Source organism: Amblyomma mixtum, chromosome 2, assembly GCF_055824585.1.
Source record: "Amblyomma mixtum isolate Tamu chromosome 2, ASM5582458v1, whole genome shotgun sequence".
Classification (NCBI taxonomy): domain Eukaryota; kingdom Metazoa; phylum Arthropoda; class Arachnida; order Ixodida; family Ixodidae; genus Amblyomma; species Amblyomma mixtum.
The window spans coordinates 222,691,918-222,710,297 of NC_143013.1; the positions used below are offsets into that span (position 1 = coordinate 222,691,918).

Genomic DNA, 18,380 nt, shown 5'->3' on the forward strand with positions numbered 1-18,380 from the left:
TCGGCGGCGAGCTGAGTTCGCACGGGCAGACGGACACATGCGGGCGGACAAGGAACAACGCATGGCCCGATGACCACGGGTCAGCGGGGATTGCGAGCTGCATGTGGGCGCCGCCGAGTCCGTCCGTGTACACGGGCGATCGGACAGATAAACCATGGATGGGATCGATAAAGCCTCTGTGTATTGGCTTGCCTGGCTGTGGTGATCTGATGTCATCTGGAGATTCTTGGGGATCGTCATCGAGACACCGCAAGGGGGAAGTCAGACGCGGGCTTGAGAAGTGGGAGAAACATCCGGGCAACTGTTGCCTTTCCCGCCTCCTTCCTGCCGTCGTCGGTCGCGCTGCATGTATACGCGGTCTGTCAAAAGTCTACAGCTCGACGGGTTTTCCACCGCGGGACAACTTGTTTGTATTTATTTATTTATACAAATACCTCACAGGTTCCACACTTCGAACATTGTGTGAGGGGAGGGGTTACAATATTTAGCAGACAAAAGATGGTACAAAGTGGGAAAGAGTAAAATTAAACAATATTAAATACATTGGACTGCAAACAATTATTACAACGTACTTGAAGAAAATCGTATTATAGACACAGAAGAAAAAACAGCAAACGAATCGCGGCACTGCATGGATTTGACTACACATACGAACCACATGCTCCTTTCACAACTGTCTATAAAGCTTTAAATTTTCAAACTTTGCTTCTGAGACACGTATGGTGGGATTTTTTAGCGCCGCTGGAAGTTTTTTAAACATCAGAGGTGGGAGGATAAACATTTCGCTCACAGTTGAAAAATTTATACTCTGACGATGCAAAACGGACTGAGCGGACTGGAAGCAAACGCAGTGGGCTGTACAATTTGGACGAAGGCTGTACTAACAACTGCATTCCGGTGGCATGCAGGCGTTGCGCAGGTTGGCAGTTTCGCAGGGTCGTTTGTTGGGCGTGGTTTACAACCAGTGCTGGAAGACAGCGACCGAGAGGAAAGTACGTGTCTCGTCCTATATCGGTCGCTGTCTAGCGCTGGTTTTAAACCATCGAGTTTCGTTTCGATGTTTTTGCCTTGCGATCCCACGTCCACATCTTCTCTGTTTACGGCTGCCGAAAATTTCCAACCCACATGTGTACCATCGGCTGTCACCAAAACTGCTTATGCTAAGTGGTAGGCGCGGTGATATTTATGTGTTGAGGTTGAAAATCGTAGATACCAACAATCCTAACTGCACGTACCATCGAAAGGTAAACGTAGCGTAGCAAGAATCTTCGAAGCAGTCTGTGTTTGTCAGCGTCAAGGGCACCCGTGCCCTCCGCGTTTGCGAATATGGCGAAAGAAATTAACATACCACTTATGTAAAGCATTGCCCGTCCGCGTATTCAGTTATAGTAAAAGCAGTGCTATGGTTATTATATGAGACGTTTGTCAAATAGATACAATTTATTGGTAGCACCATCCTTACCACAAAATTTTATAGCATATGCATTCAACATTTTATTAGTTTTCGCTGCTTTTGTTGTTTTTTGTCATGCCCTCTATACCTATTCATTCGTTTCGGGAATTGTAATTGCTTCTTTCTCCACTGCCTCGGTCATCGATGCTTCGTGAAATTAATCTATCGATCATTTTGAAGAGTATTTCATCGCCACTTTAAGCGCTTTAGCACAATGGACGGAGCACCGAACATGGAACAGAACTGCCGCTTTCTTTGGCGTAATACAGTCTATCGTATATGAACATTAACATCCCATAGTGAGATATGGTTTATCAGGAGCGTTACAGTAGAGGGCTTCATTGCTGTAAAGCTTTTCAATTGGAAGCGTGTATTAACCATTACAAAACGCGTGTTAGATCCCGACCGCGCCGGCCGAATTTCGATGAAGGCGAAATTCTAGATGCCCGTGTGCTGTGCGATGTCAGTGCAAGCTAAAGAACCCCAGGTGGTCGAAATTATCCGGAGCCCTACACTGCGGCGTCCCTCACAGCCTGGGTCGATTTCTGCTGCTCTCCTTTCCCTTTCTTTTTCTTTTATCCCCTCACTCCTTTTCCCCCGTGTAGGGTAGCAAACCAATTATTCTTCCGATTAACCTCCCTGCCTTTCCTCTTCTACCTTCTCCTCCTCCTTAAACCACAATAAACCAAACCAAACCAATGGAAACCAAAAGATACCGTGATGAACTGGCCGGCTCTGCATATAATCCACGCTGCTTTCTTTATTCATTCAAGTGAAATGTACTGTGCGATGTCAGTGCACGTTGAAGAACCCCAGGTGGTCGAAATATCCGAAGCCCATCACTGCGGCGTCCCTCATAACCTGAGTTGCTTTGGGGCGTTACACCACAATAAACCAAACCAAACCAAACCAAACCAAACCAATGGAAACCAAAAGATGCCGGGATGAACTGGTGTGCTCTGCATATATTCCACGCTGCTTTCTTTATTCATTCAAGTGAAATCAACCATTTTCCGCAGGCGCTTCGGCACCAAGTGCGCGGGCTGCTCGCTGGGCATCTCGCCGACGGACCTGGTGCGTCGCGCTCGGAGCAAGGTGTTCCACCTCAAGTGCTTCACCTGCCTGGTGTGCCGCAAGCAGCTCTCGACGGGCGAGGAGCTGTACGTGCTGGACGAACACCGATTCGTCTGCAAGGACGACTACCTCGCCAGGCACCAGCCACCGCCCACCCAGCAGCAACCGCCGCCCACCCAGCCGCCGCCGCCGCCCGCCGGTGAGTCGTCTTCGAGAGCATGCTCGAAAGTTTGATTAACTTCGACGCGTGTGTGTTTAATTCTTGTCCTCGAGTATCTGCTTGTAATTCGTCGCGCGCTGCACGAAGACTTTCGATTGAATACAGCTGACTTTGATTTCCTCGTCGAATGCTGCGTGGGTCTTACCCATTTAGGCGTATGCGTTCATAAGCAGAAACATTGTATTGCTGCTGTCTTTAGCATGATCCTCTCAGCTGCTGGCCTGATGGTTAAAGCTTGGCTACGGAAACGGACCACACCGCGGTGCGGCGCTACATAAAGTACTTACTGTAGCCAGTGCCCGCTGCACTGTATACTCGCTCTCTATAGCATTTGTCTCAATGAAAGACACCGCATCATTATATCTACTCCGTGGATGTGTTACCCTATACGGCGCCAATGAGGAAACCTTGATTGTTGGAACGAATGAAGAGTAAGAGGTTGAACTTTCTTACCCGGCCCAGCCTCCGTTCAGAGTGCAACGACCCTTTGGCTAGCGTAAGGATGTTCTTGAGTTCTAAGATCGTTGGTTACCAAGCAGTACTGACAACCGCCATCGCCGCAGTTGCGGAACAACGCTCGGCCGCAGCACCGTGCGTCTCTTCCAAAGCACAGGCGGTACTGGTTGCACCGTCTTCTGCACCGCACCACAGGGCAGTGCGTGAGCGGGCCGAGAGACCCCTGCGCGCTCACAGCCGACTGACCACAAAAGGCGCGCACATGCATGCGTGTGTCTCGCACGCCAAGGGCGGCCGACCACTGCATGCACACGCGACCCTCCTCGCCGAGCAACCTCGTCCCCGTTCTTCACCGGTTGCGCAACCGCCGCCATCACGGGCGTCAAGAGCGCCGACGTCCGCCGCCCGGCGTCGGGAGCGGCGCGTCCACCGCCAGTGGACGGCGCATCACGCAATGCCCGGCGGACGGGGGCAGCGCGCGGTGGGAAAAAAGGGCGCCAGAGCTGCGGCCGAAGCCAACTGGCGACCGGAAAGAAAAAGAAAGACGCCGCCGACGGCGTTTCCGAGAGCGCGCGCGCGCGCGCGCCAACGGGCGACAGGGGCGCGCGGCCGTAGCTAAACGGCGCCAAGACAAAGGCGGCCGCGTCGGCAATGATGACGGACGAGCTGTCTGGCCAACAAAGGACCTCGCGTTCGGCCCGCGAACGACTGCGACGCCGGCGCCCTCCTCCGCCCAACAAAAGGAGCGCGGCCGGCAAACACGCAGGCAGGTAGCCCCCGGGCGCGCCGCCGGAGTCAACAGCGGCCCCTCGAGCGTCCAGTGACGCGTGTCGGCGCGACTCCGGAGGAAGCCCGCTGTCGGCCCCGCAGACGCGTGCGCGCACGGCGGGAGCAGTTCCTTCTTCTTCGCATCTGGCGCGACCTGACAGCAGACAGCTCGTGTCCGCGCCAAGGTCGCCCTTGCGGCGTCAATATGGGCGGCCTGTCGGACGCCCGGACAATCGGCGGCCGAGGTGCGCGGGCGTGTCCGGGCCACGCCGGCGCTTGTTGTTTGTGGCCCGGAGGGCTTCGCCTGGAACTGCACTTGCGGGAAGAGGGCTTCGCGGCCGGAACTGGCAGGTTTGAGGGCACGGACGGACAGACAGCAGTCGGGCACGCGATGGGTAAGAGAGTGGGTTGCTGGTACGAACAGCAGTAACGTCCAAGTCGCGCCACTGTCGGTCGATCATTTAACGGCACCTGCACATCTTCAGTCGCAGGAGTCTGCTGGGAGAGTGGCCTGAGTATGTGGCAGTGATGCTTTTGCGCCGGCCTGGGCCGTCAGGACTGCATGTATACCCGGCGTATCGCTTGAATGGAACGGCCTGGCGACCTCGAAGCAGCGACGCTGCCTTGTGTGGCATCGAGCGCTGCCCACAAGGCACTGCGACTCAATGGTGTGAAATCCGTCGCTTGTATGCCTGTTTGGGTCCGGGCGAAAAGGGGCTGCATTCTGGACGACGACAAGATGTGTACGCCTGATTCGGGACGTTCTCTATATATGGTTTATGGGGTTTAACGTTCCAAAGCGACTATATATATAACGCACGGCACCCAAAGATCTCGCGCCTGTGCTTGGTATCCTGACGGGCAGCTTTCTGTGGCTCCACAACAGAAGTTACCAAAGCGAGGTGATCGATAGCAGACCTCCTGTGTTTGGCTTGCGAGAGCGTGAGAACAGCGCCCGACGTCGCATACCATTCATATTACTTCTCTTGCATGACTACAGAACGCTGTCCTCGGGGCTGCCCCGAGATCCTGCCAGACGTCCCCGGTTGCACGTGCATAAAACATACGTCACAGGTTTCACGGCACTGTCATCAGTGAGGAAAGCTCCACAGCAGGACACCGATATTGCGCATGCTTCATTGGCACATGAAACGAGGAACATCTTACACTGCATTGCCAGCTTTTCATTTTCAGCGCTCACACGCGCATCATCGCCCACCATCAGACAATCTCATAGATTGTGGTGATAACGGCATCCGTACAGACTGCAGCAGGAACATGTGTGTCTTCGTCACGGCGTTATTGCCACTCACTGTCGCAGTCTGTGTGAATGCACCTCTTGCAAATCGAATAGAGATTGTCGTCATCAAAAACTCAATACCTGAGCTTGCGAAACCGTCTCAACAAGCTTTTATTGGCCATGTGTGGTGCGAGAACAATGGGGGAGCTATAGAATCGTGTGTTATACGGATACGAAGGTGTGTTTGCCACACAGCATCCCTCTTTTCGGAGGGTCGACGAACAACGCTTGCTGGGACCACTTACGATAATTCCGTTTGTTCTCGCGCCCACCTGTCCGGCTACTCTCTTGTGGAGTTAACCGCTCCCCCAATGGCTATCCTGCGGGCCGGCAAAACGGCGGCGGCGCCATCTGGGCGCTGCGAGCAAGGCACCGCTTTCGGCTCCGTGCGCTGCCCTCGGAAGAGTGCGCGCGGAGAAGCGATTGGTCACGGATTCTTCGCGTTCGCCTGCGGAGGGACAGTGCTGCCTCGCCTCGCATCACGGGCACACTTAGAACTAGGGAGGTATACATACAATGCGCCGATGCACAGAGTACCAAGAAGAACGGAAGAAAGGTTGTTGCCTGCCTGTGCGCCGAAGAACTAAGCGCGAGTTTCTGGAAGTTCCATGTTCTGCAACCATGCGATGGGGCGAATTCTGGACAGAAATCGTGGGAAGTTCCGCTGCTACGCGAGTTTTCTTGATAATGGACCTGACGTTCTCGGCCTTCCGCCCGCTTCAGTCTAAGCATCACACGTAGTCGCGAGGTGTGAGGGCGAAATATCGGCATCGTGCCACTTTGCTTGGGCCAGGCATACGTATACAGCCTGTGTCAAAAGTATCCGACCCGCAGAGTTCGCTCTGAGGCCTTGTAGCAGTGCACTTATACCGCATGTCTTGCAGCCACAAACTCCCGACAGTGAGCAACTTGTCGTCATCAGCTGTGCGGATCTTAGGAGTGCCATACGTATCTCTCCGCACTGCTCAACTAGAAGGCCTGTGGCCCGGATACTTTTGGCGAAGGCTGTACCTAAACGCCCCATAATGGCGGCAAAGGAAAAAGAAAACAAATGTACTTTTCCATTAACTCTTGAGAAACGAGCACGCTTCACACTTTTTCGCTTCTCCTTCTGTTCGTAGTAAGGAAATGCTCAGCCCAGTCTCAGCGCGTGCAGGAGACCACCATGTGGTCCTTCACGTAATCCAGTTAGGCCTTGGAACAGGCACTATACCATAGGTATAGGAAAGGTGGGACGGGGAGCTGAGAGGGTGCAGTTGACTTAATTTCTTCTTTGCCGTCAAGATGACAGAATATCTCTTGCCTTTACCGACCCTCTGCTTCCGTGGAGAAACCCATAGCACTGGCAGCCGGCTAGGACCAACGCGTGAGTATTAGCCGCCGCCTATATAGACTATATACTCACGACTTTAGAGGCACACGGCCTTTAGGCTACTGCAACTCCGTGCAGCAGCCCGGTGCCTCAATTGTCCGTTTTCTTTTCCTGTTCGAACGCATGCCTATACCGCAGTCCAGCGGCGAAAGCTGCCTCTGTCCTCGACGTGGGCTCTTTGCGAAAAGGGCTAGCAGCTTTCGCAACGCTCGCCAACGGCGTCCGTCCGCCATTCCAGCGGCTGCTACCGCTCCGTTCGGCGGCTGCACCCGAAAAGCGGGCGCGCGTGCATGCACACACAGGGCCGAGCCGCCGCCGTCGAAGAATGGCGAACACGCGAGTCACGCGCGGAAGTCATCCGTCGTGGGCGCCGAGAGCGGGACAGCGCACGCCAATCTGGCACCGCCGAGGGAAAGCTACTCAAATATTCACGAGCCGGCCGGCTGGGCCGCACCATTTGTTGGCCATTTGCTTCGCGCCACCCCGTAGCTATATAGACTTGCTGCCAGGCCGGCCGTTCCGGGCACGCCACCGCCTATGTGTTGCGAAAGGGTGCTTCGCGTGACGTCATGACGACTGGGCGAGAGACGAATGAAAGTAACTTCTTGTAGAAATACGTCCCCGGTCCTATAGCGTATGTGGTAATGACTTCACGCTTTTTCTCGCCAAAACATAAAGCTGCGTAAGACGGGTGGCGGAGGTTTCCGCGTGTAGGTTTTAATTCTTTACCGCCGTGGTAGGGAGCCTCTTGTACCGGTGCCAACACAAATTCGCCTGGCATTCTTGGTGTACTACCGTTCAACGGTCGTATGGCACCAAAAAATGCCGCGTTGTGCCACACACAGGTGGCAAGCGTTTGCATGTCGTGCGATGTTCAGCACGGTCGAAGAAAGTTGCTATTGTGGGCAGTGAAATACTGAGCTCCAGAATCGAACTGCGTACGCTCCGCTTCGGATTTTTTTACTCGTCCCTGCACTTTGCGGCTCCAAGGCATTCTGAGCGGGAGTTCTGTGGGACAGTCAGAAATGGCGGACAAACAACCTCGACACATAAAAACACTATGGGCATCTCTTAACATCGGAAAAATGAAGCATGCATTGTGTGTGTGTGTGTGTGTGTGTGTGTGTGTGTGTGTGTGTGTGTGTGTGTGTGTGTGTGTGTGTGTGTGTGTGTGTGTGTGTGTGTGTGTGTGTGTGTGTGTGTGTGTGTGGTGTGTGTGTGCGCGTGCGTGTGTGCGTGCGTGCGTGCGCGCGCGAGTGCAACAATAGTCCCACCTTTGTTGAAATCACAGCAGTTATGGCAATCAACGCCGTAGCAGAGACATCTATATTGCCAAAGGAATTGATAGTTTCTACCGGCCTTTTCTGCCCCATACGCTGTTGGATAAGACAATTTTCCCCTGCAAATTATTTTTTAAGCGTATACTTGCTGAGAAGAAAATATTGTAACAATAAATTCAGACACAAATGCATGGCTCTTAATATAGATACTTCATTTACGCATTTTCACCCGAGTCCCCGGCCTGACGTCAACAAGTAACCGGTCGCCTATTGTGCTTTGTGTTTGTTGCAAGCCTGGTTCTTGGTCAGCATGAATTGCATTAGTCGTCTTTGTTTGTAATACGTAAATCGACAAGAACATGCTTACTAATTCCTGTCTATGCTTGGCTTTGAAATGCGCGGCCCTTCACTTTCCTCAAACTCCCCACACGCAACACAAATACGCCTATATTGGAGTAAATAAGAGGGAGTAAGCTTTAAGGGAGTACCTTTAAGGGACGGGGCATGCTGATCATTTCCGGAGTATATTTCCAACTAAATACACGGAATGCTTGCTCTTGGCAACAGTGGTATATTCCCACTACAAAGCATATCAACTTGATGCAGTTAGCATTGGGAGGAGACTTTTAAACGCAGCACCGGAGATTCCGAAGTCAGCAAATAGAGGGGATCGAAACCTCGGTTACAATCTTCGTAACTGTTGGAACCACGCAAGTTTTGGAGTGGGAATTTGTTTCCTTTTCCAAGCGTAAGTATTCCATATTTGTAGTGATGGAAATCTACTCCATGGCTCGGGCAGAATACCATACCCCTAGAAGGCGGTGCGCTAGAGATCAGCCTATTCCCTTTTCACTCCTCCATGGCCCTGATAGTAAGGAAATAAATAAATAAATAAATAAATAAATAAATAAATAAATAAATAAAGCGTGGGGAGAGCAGCATGCAGCCTGTTTGATGTGTTGTGTGCCTGACCGTGCCTGCTTCTCACAGCATGCACACTGCGTTTGCCCGAAATATACACAGCTCGCCTGGTTTGATTCTGGGCCATGCAGTGCGCTTCGCTTTGCATCGCCAGCGGGATTCTCATCCTCAAACGTCCAAAGGTCGGGGCTTCCAAGGTTGCTAGGCAGCCATACTCAGAGGGCTTATGGAAGCAAAACATTTGGACTGTTTAAATTTGTCAAGCGTGTGCTACTTAGCACGCAGCCATCTTGCATGCCGTTTGAGCGATGTACAGAGACAGTTCCCATAACGGTGCTGCACATAATTGTCTTGTCTCTTACCATCGGACGTTGGTCAACTACTAGGTGCATTCGACTTTCACACCCTTGCAAAGACGCCTGAGGTTGTATACACAAAAGCTGGGGGTTCTTGCACGGCCGTCCCTTTCCCAGAACACCGGCGTCCACCGACGTCGTCTCACTGCCCACACCAGGCGACAGCGACAACACAATAGAGCGTGAGCTACGAGCAGCGCCCCCCGGATATCGTACCACACCGCTGTGTTCCCAGGGACGCAAGCTCCTGTACACACTGCTGTGGGCGAAGGAAAACGACCCGGGTTGACACATTCCGCGGCCATCGATTCCGTTTCCCCGTTCCCTCCCTCTATCAGACCGCGTTGCCGAAGACCAGTGCTGCGGCGCGAGGGTGGGGAATCCCCCAGGGAAAGGAAGGGCGGGAGGGAAGGACGAGTATCGCTCCAGGGAGAAATAGGGACGGAAGGCAGCGGTGTGTGTGTGTACATAGGGAGGCATCGGTGGGAATGCGCCCGCTGCAGTGCCCGAGCTGCTCGCCGGAGGGGGGACAAACCTCCTTCTTTCCCCTCCTTTTCTTCCCTGTCTGGCCGGGAGATAAATGAAGCCCCCGGCCATCAGTGGCGCTGCCGGCGCGTTCGTCTAAGCGCTGTTGTGTCCGCGGGCTACATACCGCGCGCGCCCGGCCGCTGCCGCTGGCGGACCGTGGGTGACAACGAGTGGCCACTGGCTCGCGGGCTGCCCGCGTCTACGAGCTTGTAGTTGCTGATGCAGTGTTGGCGCGGTCCAGCGCGCTCGCCTGGAAAGCGCGCCAGCCAGAGTTTTTCTCTTGTAAATACTCGTGGGCTCGCTGAAAGCACGTTGTCGTTTTCAGTACGCTCCTAAATGTGCATACGCACCGCAAGGAAGCTTCAAGTTGCTAGCGAGCCGGCGCCAGTGGCGTGTCGAAAAGCCCAGGGATAGAATGGCGCTGTAAAGACACTTCAAGGCATCGGATAAGCAACAGTTATATGGAAGCTGCTGCCTCATTTTGTTTTTGTGGTTGTTTTCTTGTTCTGGTAGACAGAACGCAGGCAGCCTGACTGGCGAGACAGATGCCGCACGCAAGTCTGTATACGACTTGTTCACTGCCTAAGCCGCGGCATTCTCTCGACATTAACGTAACAAACAGAATCTCGCGTTGTCGCGAGCATACATGGTCTGTTCTGAAAGTAGTAGGACTCATTTTTTTAAACAAAATTTATTCAAGAGAATAGTACAAACGATTACAATTTTTCAAGGTACCTACACGCTGCTGCCAATGAACTTTACGTTTTTCGTACGCCTCCAGGAACGCCTGGACCGGAATGCTGTTTAGCTCCCTCGTCACGGCCTGTTAAACCACCTCCACCGATCTATGATGTTTCCCCTTGAGCGTCAATTTTATTCTCGGGAATAGAAAAAAGTCTGGCGGGGCCAAGTCGAGACTGTAGGGGGGCAGAGGAAGCGTTGCCGCCTTGTGCTGGGCAAAAAATCGGGGTCCTCATTCACATGATGAAGAAGATCCTACCGGTTGGCCTTTCCCTCCTCTGACAACACTCCCGGCACCATCTTCGCGCACGCTTTCCTCATGGATAAGTTTTCTCTCACGATCTCAAAAACTTGGGTTTGAGGAATGCTGAAGTCATCAGCAATCATTCTGATACTCATTCTACGATCATTGTTAAGTAAAAGTTTCACTCGCTACACATTTTCGTTGGTCTTGCTGGTCGGAGGGCATCTGGAGCGGTCGTCTTCCTCCACTCTTTACTTACCTTATCGGAACAGCTTTTGCCACTCAAAAAACACCTGATCTACCCATGGAAGCGTCACCGTAGTCCTCCTTAATCATGTTGTGAGTCTCTTTGCTCGTTTTACCAACATTTACTCAAAATTTTATCGCGTATCGCTGATCCAGTAAACGCTCGATGATTCTGCGTGACGAGACGTTTCGACAGGGGTTCACAGTACAAGCGACCTCCTCTCTTCAACGGCCGAGAGCCGACTGCCGATTTTCCCCAGCATTCCCAATATCCCCCTTCAACGATCCTGCACGCGCAGACCACCTCTCGTCCGCCTGTTCGCCCAGGAAAAAACCAGTTCTACTACTTTCAGAACAGACCCTGTACATCCGTGAAAAAAAAAAAATATATTTAATGCAACATTCCGGATTACGTCTCCGCTCACTGCTCGACAGAACAGAGCATGTCCACTGACCGCCCTACATTGCATTTCAATATCTCGGGTTGGGAACATTGAAATACAGCCAAGTCCAGCGGGCTCACGGTGAGTAAGGTGGTGAGTCAGGACTGCCCAAAACGATCCCTTAGCAGGCACTTCGCAGCTCACCGGTCCCTTCCTCCTCTGATAAGGGCCGCGGAGTCCGACCGCGCGGTCATCGCTATCAGTGAGGGGCATCGGCATCATCTCTACACACACACACACACGTACACACGATGAAGGGAACAACGGCGTGCGTGCGACGGCTCGCTTTCCACGAACTGCCCGCATCCCCTCGCTCCCCCGCATCGCATCCCCCCTCCCCCCTCAGCGACGTTGTCCGAGGAACTGAAGAAGGAAATCGCCTCCGCACCCCGAGTTTCCCGATAAGGAACCCGCTCGAAACAAAGCCGCCCGGCCCAACGGTGCGTCGGCTTCCCGCGCTCGGGAGGGCTCTGGCGCGTGCCGCCGCGTCGTCCCCGACAGACGAGCATGCGCCGCTGCGGCCGATCCCGTTGCGATACCGGTCCGTTCGATGGCGCTGCTCAGCGCGTCCGCCCACGGTGTTGGACCTCTGTGGAGTCGGGGGGCAATGCGTCGCAGTCGGATTCGGACGGGAGATTAATGCTGCGTCCTCCGCTGACTAACGGGACGAATGTCAGTGAAGGAACCGCGAGATCGCTGGTTGCTGAGTGAGACGTCAGCGAAGTTTGTGAAAACGTGGTGACTATGAAAAGCGGTGCTATATGGGCTGACCGTAGGCCGCCTGTGCGGATAGTTTAATAATATTTATGCCGAGATGAGTCTCCTCTATATATGCTTATACCTAGGGCTGCCATGGGTTAGATTCTGGGGTAGATCTGCGAACAAAAGCAAGTTGCGTACATTAGCATCCACCTCGCATGCGGGATGAGTGGTGTTCGATCCCCAGTGCCGCTGAGTACCCACCGGTGATACGTACAATGGGTACAAGCTCCGCCTGGTCTTGTGCTCGGCTTATTTGGGGTGGAATACTTGGGAAGCGGGTCTTTTACCCAACCTTGAGTAGAAGGAAAATACCTGGTGCCATGGCGCTCTATGGCCGCAGTTACCCTTGCGCCATAAAAATTCACTATCATCATCAAGTTGAATTCATTCGTGTATGCATGATCCAAACCGCGACAAAGAATCCAAATAAGTTGGGCAATGAACGCTTCACAACTCAGAAGCGCTAGAGCTTCTGTCCGAACCTCGATTTGAAAGGTGTACACTACTCTAGTGTGGGTCAATTTTCTACGGCTCTCACGACCTAGCCCTGTAGGAAGCTGCAGGAGGGCCATAGAGGAACGAAAAGTGTAGTCAGGAAACGCATCCCACTGTGCACGCACAGTTACAGCTTTGTGGCAGCTGCTTCCGAAGTTAAAAAAAAGGAAGAAATAAAAATGAAAGCGACACCGCAAGCACCACAGTCGTGGCCGCCGCGGGAGGGATGGAGGCCCGAGAGTCTAATAAACGGTGCACTCGTTTAATTGGACAAAAGGTAGCGCCCCCTAGTCCAAAAGAGAATAAAGAAAAGAAGTCGGGCGAGTAAGAGCCACCGCTGTCGCCGCGGCAGAGAGAAAACGCTTTTGCCGGCCGAACGGCAAAAAGAATGCCGCTCTAGCCGCGGGGACACAAATTACGGTCTCTGCCACCGCACCCCCCGTCGCCCGCTTCCATCTGTCTTTCCGCTGCAGGCGTACACCGCTCACTTTTTAAAAGTGCGGTTCCTGGGCGCAAGGTGCTTTCTGTCCGCGTGCTGCGATGGCGCAGCTTGTGTCACACACACAGGGACACGCACGCGAACACACGCTTTTTTCTCTCTACCCCCGGGCGGCAAGTGCTTTGACCTGATCACCACCGCGGAGGCAGCAGGTACGACTTACGAGGCAGCGGAGAATATGTCAACCCACCCGCGGTGTGTGTACTGAGTCGTTCCGTCTTTCGTTGTGTTTGGCTTTGTTTCGTGCCACGCTGTGTGCATGACGAGAAGGGGGGGTGGGTGGGGTGGGGGGGGGGGGGGGGGGATGGAGCGGCTTCGCGCGTATCAAAAGTTGCTCGCCTTGATTTATCTGTGTGCTTTGTGGCCGGATGATCCACCCGCGTTGCGGCCCGTGTAATGAGAGAGCGGACCGCTAGGCGAGCAGTTGTGTTATTCCGGGGCACCTGTTGCGTGTCAGCGTATACGCATGCGCCCATATAGCTGCCGCAAAGGCGAACAACCCTTGCAGAAATTTTTTAGGCAGTTTATGGACTTTGCATACACGTTTGACTATAAAGTCTATAGACTGTCTGTAGACAAATTCTATGATATACTCTATAGACTATACAAATCCGACAGACTAGTCTCATCATCATCATCATCATCAGCCTGACTGCACCCACTGCGGGGCAAAGTCCTCTCCCATGTCTCTCCAATTAACCCTGTCCTTCGCCAGTTGCGGCCACTGTATCACCAAAAATTCTCAGTCTCATCCGCCCACCTAACTTTGTGCCGCCCCCTGCTACGCTTGCCTTCCCTTGGAATCCATTCCGTTACCCTTAAGGACCAGCGGTTATCTTGCACTCTATACTAATCTATGAATTTATTGCCATACGCTTTTAGTAGACAGTTGTGTAAAGAAAGTCTATAGACCATGAATATAGTCTATAGACTATATAGAAAACGATAAAAAGAAACAGAAAAAGTGCCGGCCCTTGGTCACAAAAACTAAGATTTTGTATCGCCACCGGGATAAAATGACGAGGGAAATAATAGAAGCTTTTTTCATCAAAAAGAGCAGTGACAGTGTGTCAGCAAGCCTTCATTGGCATTATTTGATAAAGAAGTTTCATTTTTATATAATTCTTGACTTTTTCACTTGGGTTTTCAGGGGGCCTTTGAGCGGACGTCGCCACGTGTCGGATGAGTTACGATTGTTGTTGATCTTGATTTTGCTGGATCAATGCTCCTTGCTCTGTTCTTCCACGTGATCATGTTTGCTCCTTTCAATAAAAAAGTTAGTTTCGAGTCAGCGCTCGTCTGTGTAGTCTTCTTCCTTCGTCCTTCGTCTTCTTCGCGCTGTACCCCCCAGGATGAATTATTACAAACTCGCCCAGTTTTCCATCCTTCTTCTATGAATATAGACAAAAGGCAATACATATAGGGATGAAATAGAGTCCATATAAAGCTCATAGAAAGTACTGGGGTGGGGTGCATGAGGGAAGTATACCTCTGCTGTGTTCGCTCCCAGTGTCAGTATATTTCCCGGATAACGCGAGACCCATTTCTTTATGAAATTATAAATTCTCACTGAAAGATTACGTACAGTGGTGAGCAGCCTTGTCTAGAGCGCTTGAGCAGTGCGCACTTGGTAACAAAAACCGAAATTAGAGAGCAGCCCTTCATTACAGGGCAAAGTTTTCGTGCCTGCTTTGTTTACGAGGCTATCTGGCGCTACTTCCGTGCAAGCGTTGCAGCTGGACCCTAGAGGCTGCCACAAAATCTGGATTTGTTTGCAAGGAAGTGCACCGCCCGAGCGCTCTAGACAAGGCTGCTCACCACTGTACGCCACTGTGAACAGAGTAGGCAATGCTCCCCGAGAAAATATCGTACGTGTCCCTTATGGTGGGTGGAGCGCGGTTTTAATTTCTGAACGAACGTTGTGGAATTTTAGCACATATAGGAGGCGCATAGGAGCCTGATCGCCGTGGACCAATCAAGCGCCTGCTATATAGATGTCTGCCCGGATTTGTCCAGGGCCTTTCGCTGTATCTGCAAACTTTATCGTACTTTTCTACTTCGGGTATTCTGCTGATATCTATCACTTCACTGTTCCTTTCTTTACCGGCACTGAGCATCCCTCTTCGAAAAGCTTCCGGGCAAGATTCGCCTCCTCGGATTGCCTACGAGTGTGCTACGCCTTCTTACAATAGTGGGGCATTCCTGTATACGCTCGCCTTGCATGCGCCGTCCAAACGCTTCTAGCGTTATGAGCGGCGACACATTGTCGCGTATAGGAGCCTCCCTTTCTGAAACTCGACTCATTGGCAAACGCCTGCTCCCCTTTTGAGATCGCGCAGATTGTTCGCTCCCACCCTCCCCTGCGCCCGTACTCGTGAACGATACTCGATGCCGCATGTGCTCTAAGACCACTGGTGACGCATGCCTCTACTCGCAACCGTGCTATCTCGTTGTAAGACAGATTATAGGCGTCTTATTTCGACGTCCCCATCACTCCTTCGTCGTCTCATTCCAGTTCGGTTGGAAGAAAAAAAAAAGAGGGGGGGGGGGGGGGGGTGTTCTTAAGAGGACAAGACAATTGCTGCATCGTCGCGCATTCGGTGTACATAAGCCTACTCCGTCGCCGGCCGCTCTCAAAGGCGATGTTTTCTCGAGAGGCGGCGCGGAGCTGACTGAGTAGCCGAGTAGCGTCCTCCGCACACATGGCACGCCAATCTCGGTCCCCATTGTCTGGCAAAACGACGACGACGACAGCGATGTTGTCGTCGCGGCCGGCCGTTCCTTGCAATCTTCTCAAGAGGATGCCCTTTTCTCCCGCTCCCCAGCCGCGTTCGTTCGTCCATCCGGCTACAGCCGCTCTCGTCGTAAACGCGTCCATCTCCTTTGGAAAACAATGGCTTCTTCTGCCTTGAAAAAGGACGCCCGAATGTGCGCGCGCTTACGCTGAGCCGGGGCCTCGCGGATTAACGCTAATCCCTGAGCGCCGCGCTGGGCCCCCGCTGAGAATACGCTGCCTGCATCGAGGCATCAGCGTTTCTCGAAACGCGGCCCCGCTCGCCTCAGACTTGGGCTGCGGCTTGCACTGTGTGGGTCGCGCCGGAGATGAGTTTGGCCTCGCCTGAGCACGGATAGAGGACGGTGAGGGATGGAATGCAGAGGGGATATAGGAGGAGTGCGCATGGAGAGAGAATGCGATATTAACCCGGCTATTTATGGGGTGAAAACTGGCGCTCTCAGAATGCGTTTCAAGGACGTATTAAGACTGAATAAATGAGAAGAAGCTATAAATGAGGCAAGCAAGGACAGTGACCAGAATGATCTTTAAGAAAAGAATGGGATCTTTAAACTGGGAACCCTTTTCTTACTCATTCGACGCATGTCTTACCGCGCGTAGCGATAGTCAGCATCCCATAGTTGCGTCTATTATAAAATGCAATGCTGCCGAATGCCCTCGTCTGCAATAAACCGCGCCGGTCATAGAACAATAAAGGTCTGCTGTCAGTGCGCCCCGAACACTTTGTCTTCGAACTTCTGTGCACCTTTCCGGTTGAACGGACATCTATCGTAATGCAAGGAAATCAGCTATAGGCGTGAGCCAACTGTGTGCTCCTAGATAGTACTCCAAATGACCAACAGGTGGACTCGGTAGTTTTCTGTTTTGACATACGCCGGTGACGCTTCTGTAAACACAAAGGAATACCTGGCTGAGCCTACTCCGCTTGGGCGCATCCCTTTCCACACAGGCGTCAAACTTTGTTTCTAGAAACGTAATTCTGCACTACGTATTTCAGACGAGCGCACAGACAAACATGACAGGACGAGCCGCCGTGTCTGCGTGTGCTTGTCTGAAACCAGTAGGGCTTAAATACTATTGTAAAAACTACGCATCACCAACTAGATCCGCAACGTGTTTTACTAAGCAGCCGTCAGACAAAACCAGCGTGATCGGCTGTGGAAAAAGCGAGGCCACCAGTCTAGTACACACTCACCCCTACAGCAAGGCGCACGGCGGACCCTGCTTTGCTCACGTGGTGCGCATACGCGAGGCTGCCCAGTCACGTGACCTGCCCCGCTCACCACAGCGGGTGGCTGGTCGCTGTCTCTCGGACGATGCTGCCCTGCCTACACCCGCATGCAGCGTGGTACGCTGCCCCACTGCGTGAGGGACGACTGTACCGAGCAGGAGCGACGATTCCCGCCACCTGGGAAGGGGGAGGACGGATGCGGAGAGGGCGACGAATGAATAAGCTGAGAAAGTGGACCTTGGTTTCAGCGGCGCAGTTGCGTGCAGTCGGGTTGTAAGCGGGACTCGTGGTCCGGCCTGGTCGGAAGACAAGGACTACGCACATTCAACAATGCAGAAAGCGCAGATACGTTCACAGCCGGCCACCTTAGGTCAAGACGCGGTCCGTGCCCTTCTTGAATGCTGCAAACTTTGCTTGAATGCTGTCGAGCGCTTCATCAATACGGACGCTAAACATTCCCGTTGTTCACGAGACTGCGTTAAAGTCTGGACTGACGCTACGCCTCACGAGCGCAATGAGGATGACGTGCGGCTGATGTGAGCGCCTCCCTATCTTCTGGGCTGCACAGAACTAACGGTGGGGCGATGCAGAGACTCCCCCTCTGTCACGAGGACGCGTCCCCCGCTGTTCCGTGCGGTATGCCCGTATACACACGCACGGTTCGCCGCTGGGTTCCTTCCGCAGCGCGCGTCCGGCCGACCCGGTCTCCTCCTCCGTGGCTGCGCCCCGATTGACTGCGCCGGTCGTCGGGTCATTCACGGAGCCATCGCCGCCCGCATGTGTACTACACTCGAGTACGCGACGGCCCGGCACTGCCGTCACCGGGTGGTCCGCGTAGTACGATACCATATACGAGGAGCGAGAGTCAGTTTACGATGCCCGCCGCGGCAGACGCATGGCAAATGCTGCGACCGGTCCGGAATGCCCCGGCGGTGTCGTGTTTTCTTCTTGGTTTCGTTGTTGCCGCTCTTCGCTCACGATAGCTTTCGTCGCGGTTTTTCTACGCGCTTGAAGCCAGTCGAACCAGTCGTGGCCCGGCGCAAAGCGGTGAAGTGTCTCGGAGAGATGCATGAATGGACCATGCGTGCCTGCGTCCGTGTGCTCGAGCGGGCGCTTCCGATGGCGACCGCGATTTATCATGGCAGGGAGAGATACCCGCTGAGTCCATCGCTCGCGTACAATCGGCTCTCTCCTTCG

General features: G+C 53.2%; 1 protein-coding gene across 1 annotated transcript in view; it reads left to right on the forward strand.

Annotated features, from left to right (window-relative positions):
- The window catches only part of LOC149362713 (LIM/homeobox protein Lhx1-like), a 182,138-nt gene that overhangs the window by 75,013 nt on the left and 88,745 nt on the right, over positions 1 to 18,380 (forward strand). Inside the window, exon 2 of the mRNA XM_089573180.1 lies at positions 2,473 to 2,726. Coding sequence (XP_089429306.1) covers positions 2,473 to 2,726 — 254 coding nt within the window. The remainder of the gene's footprint in view (positions 1 to 2,472; positions 2,727 to 18,380) is intronic.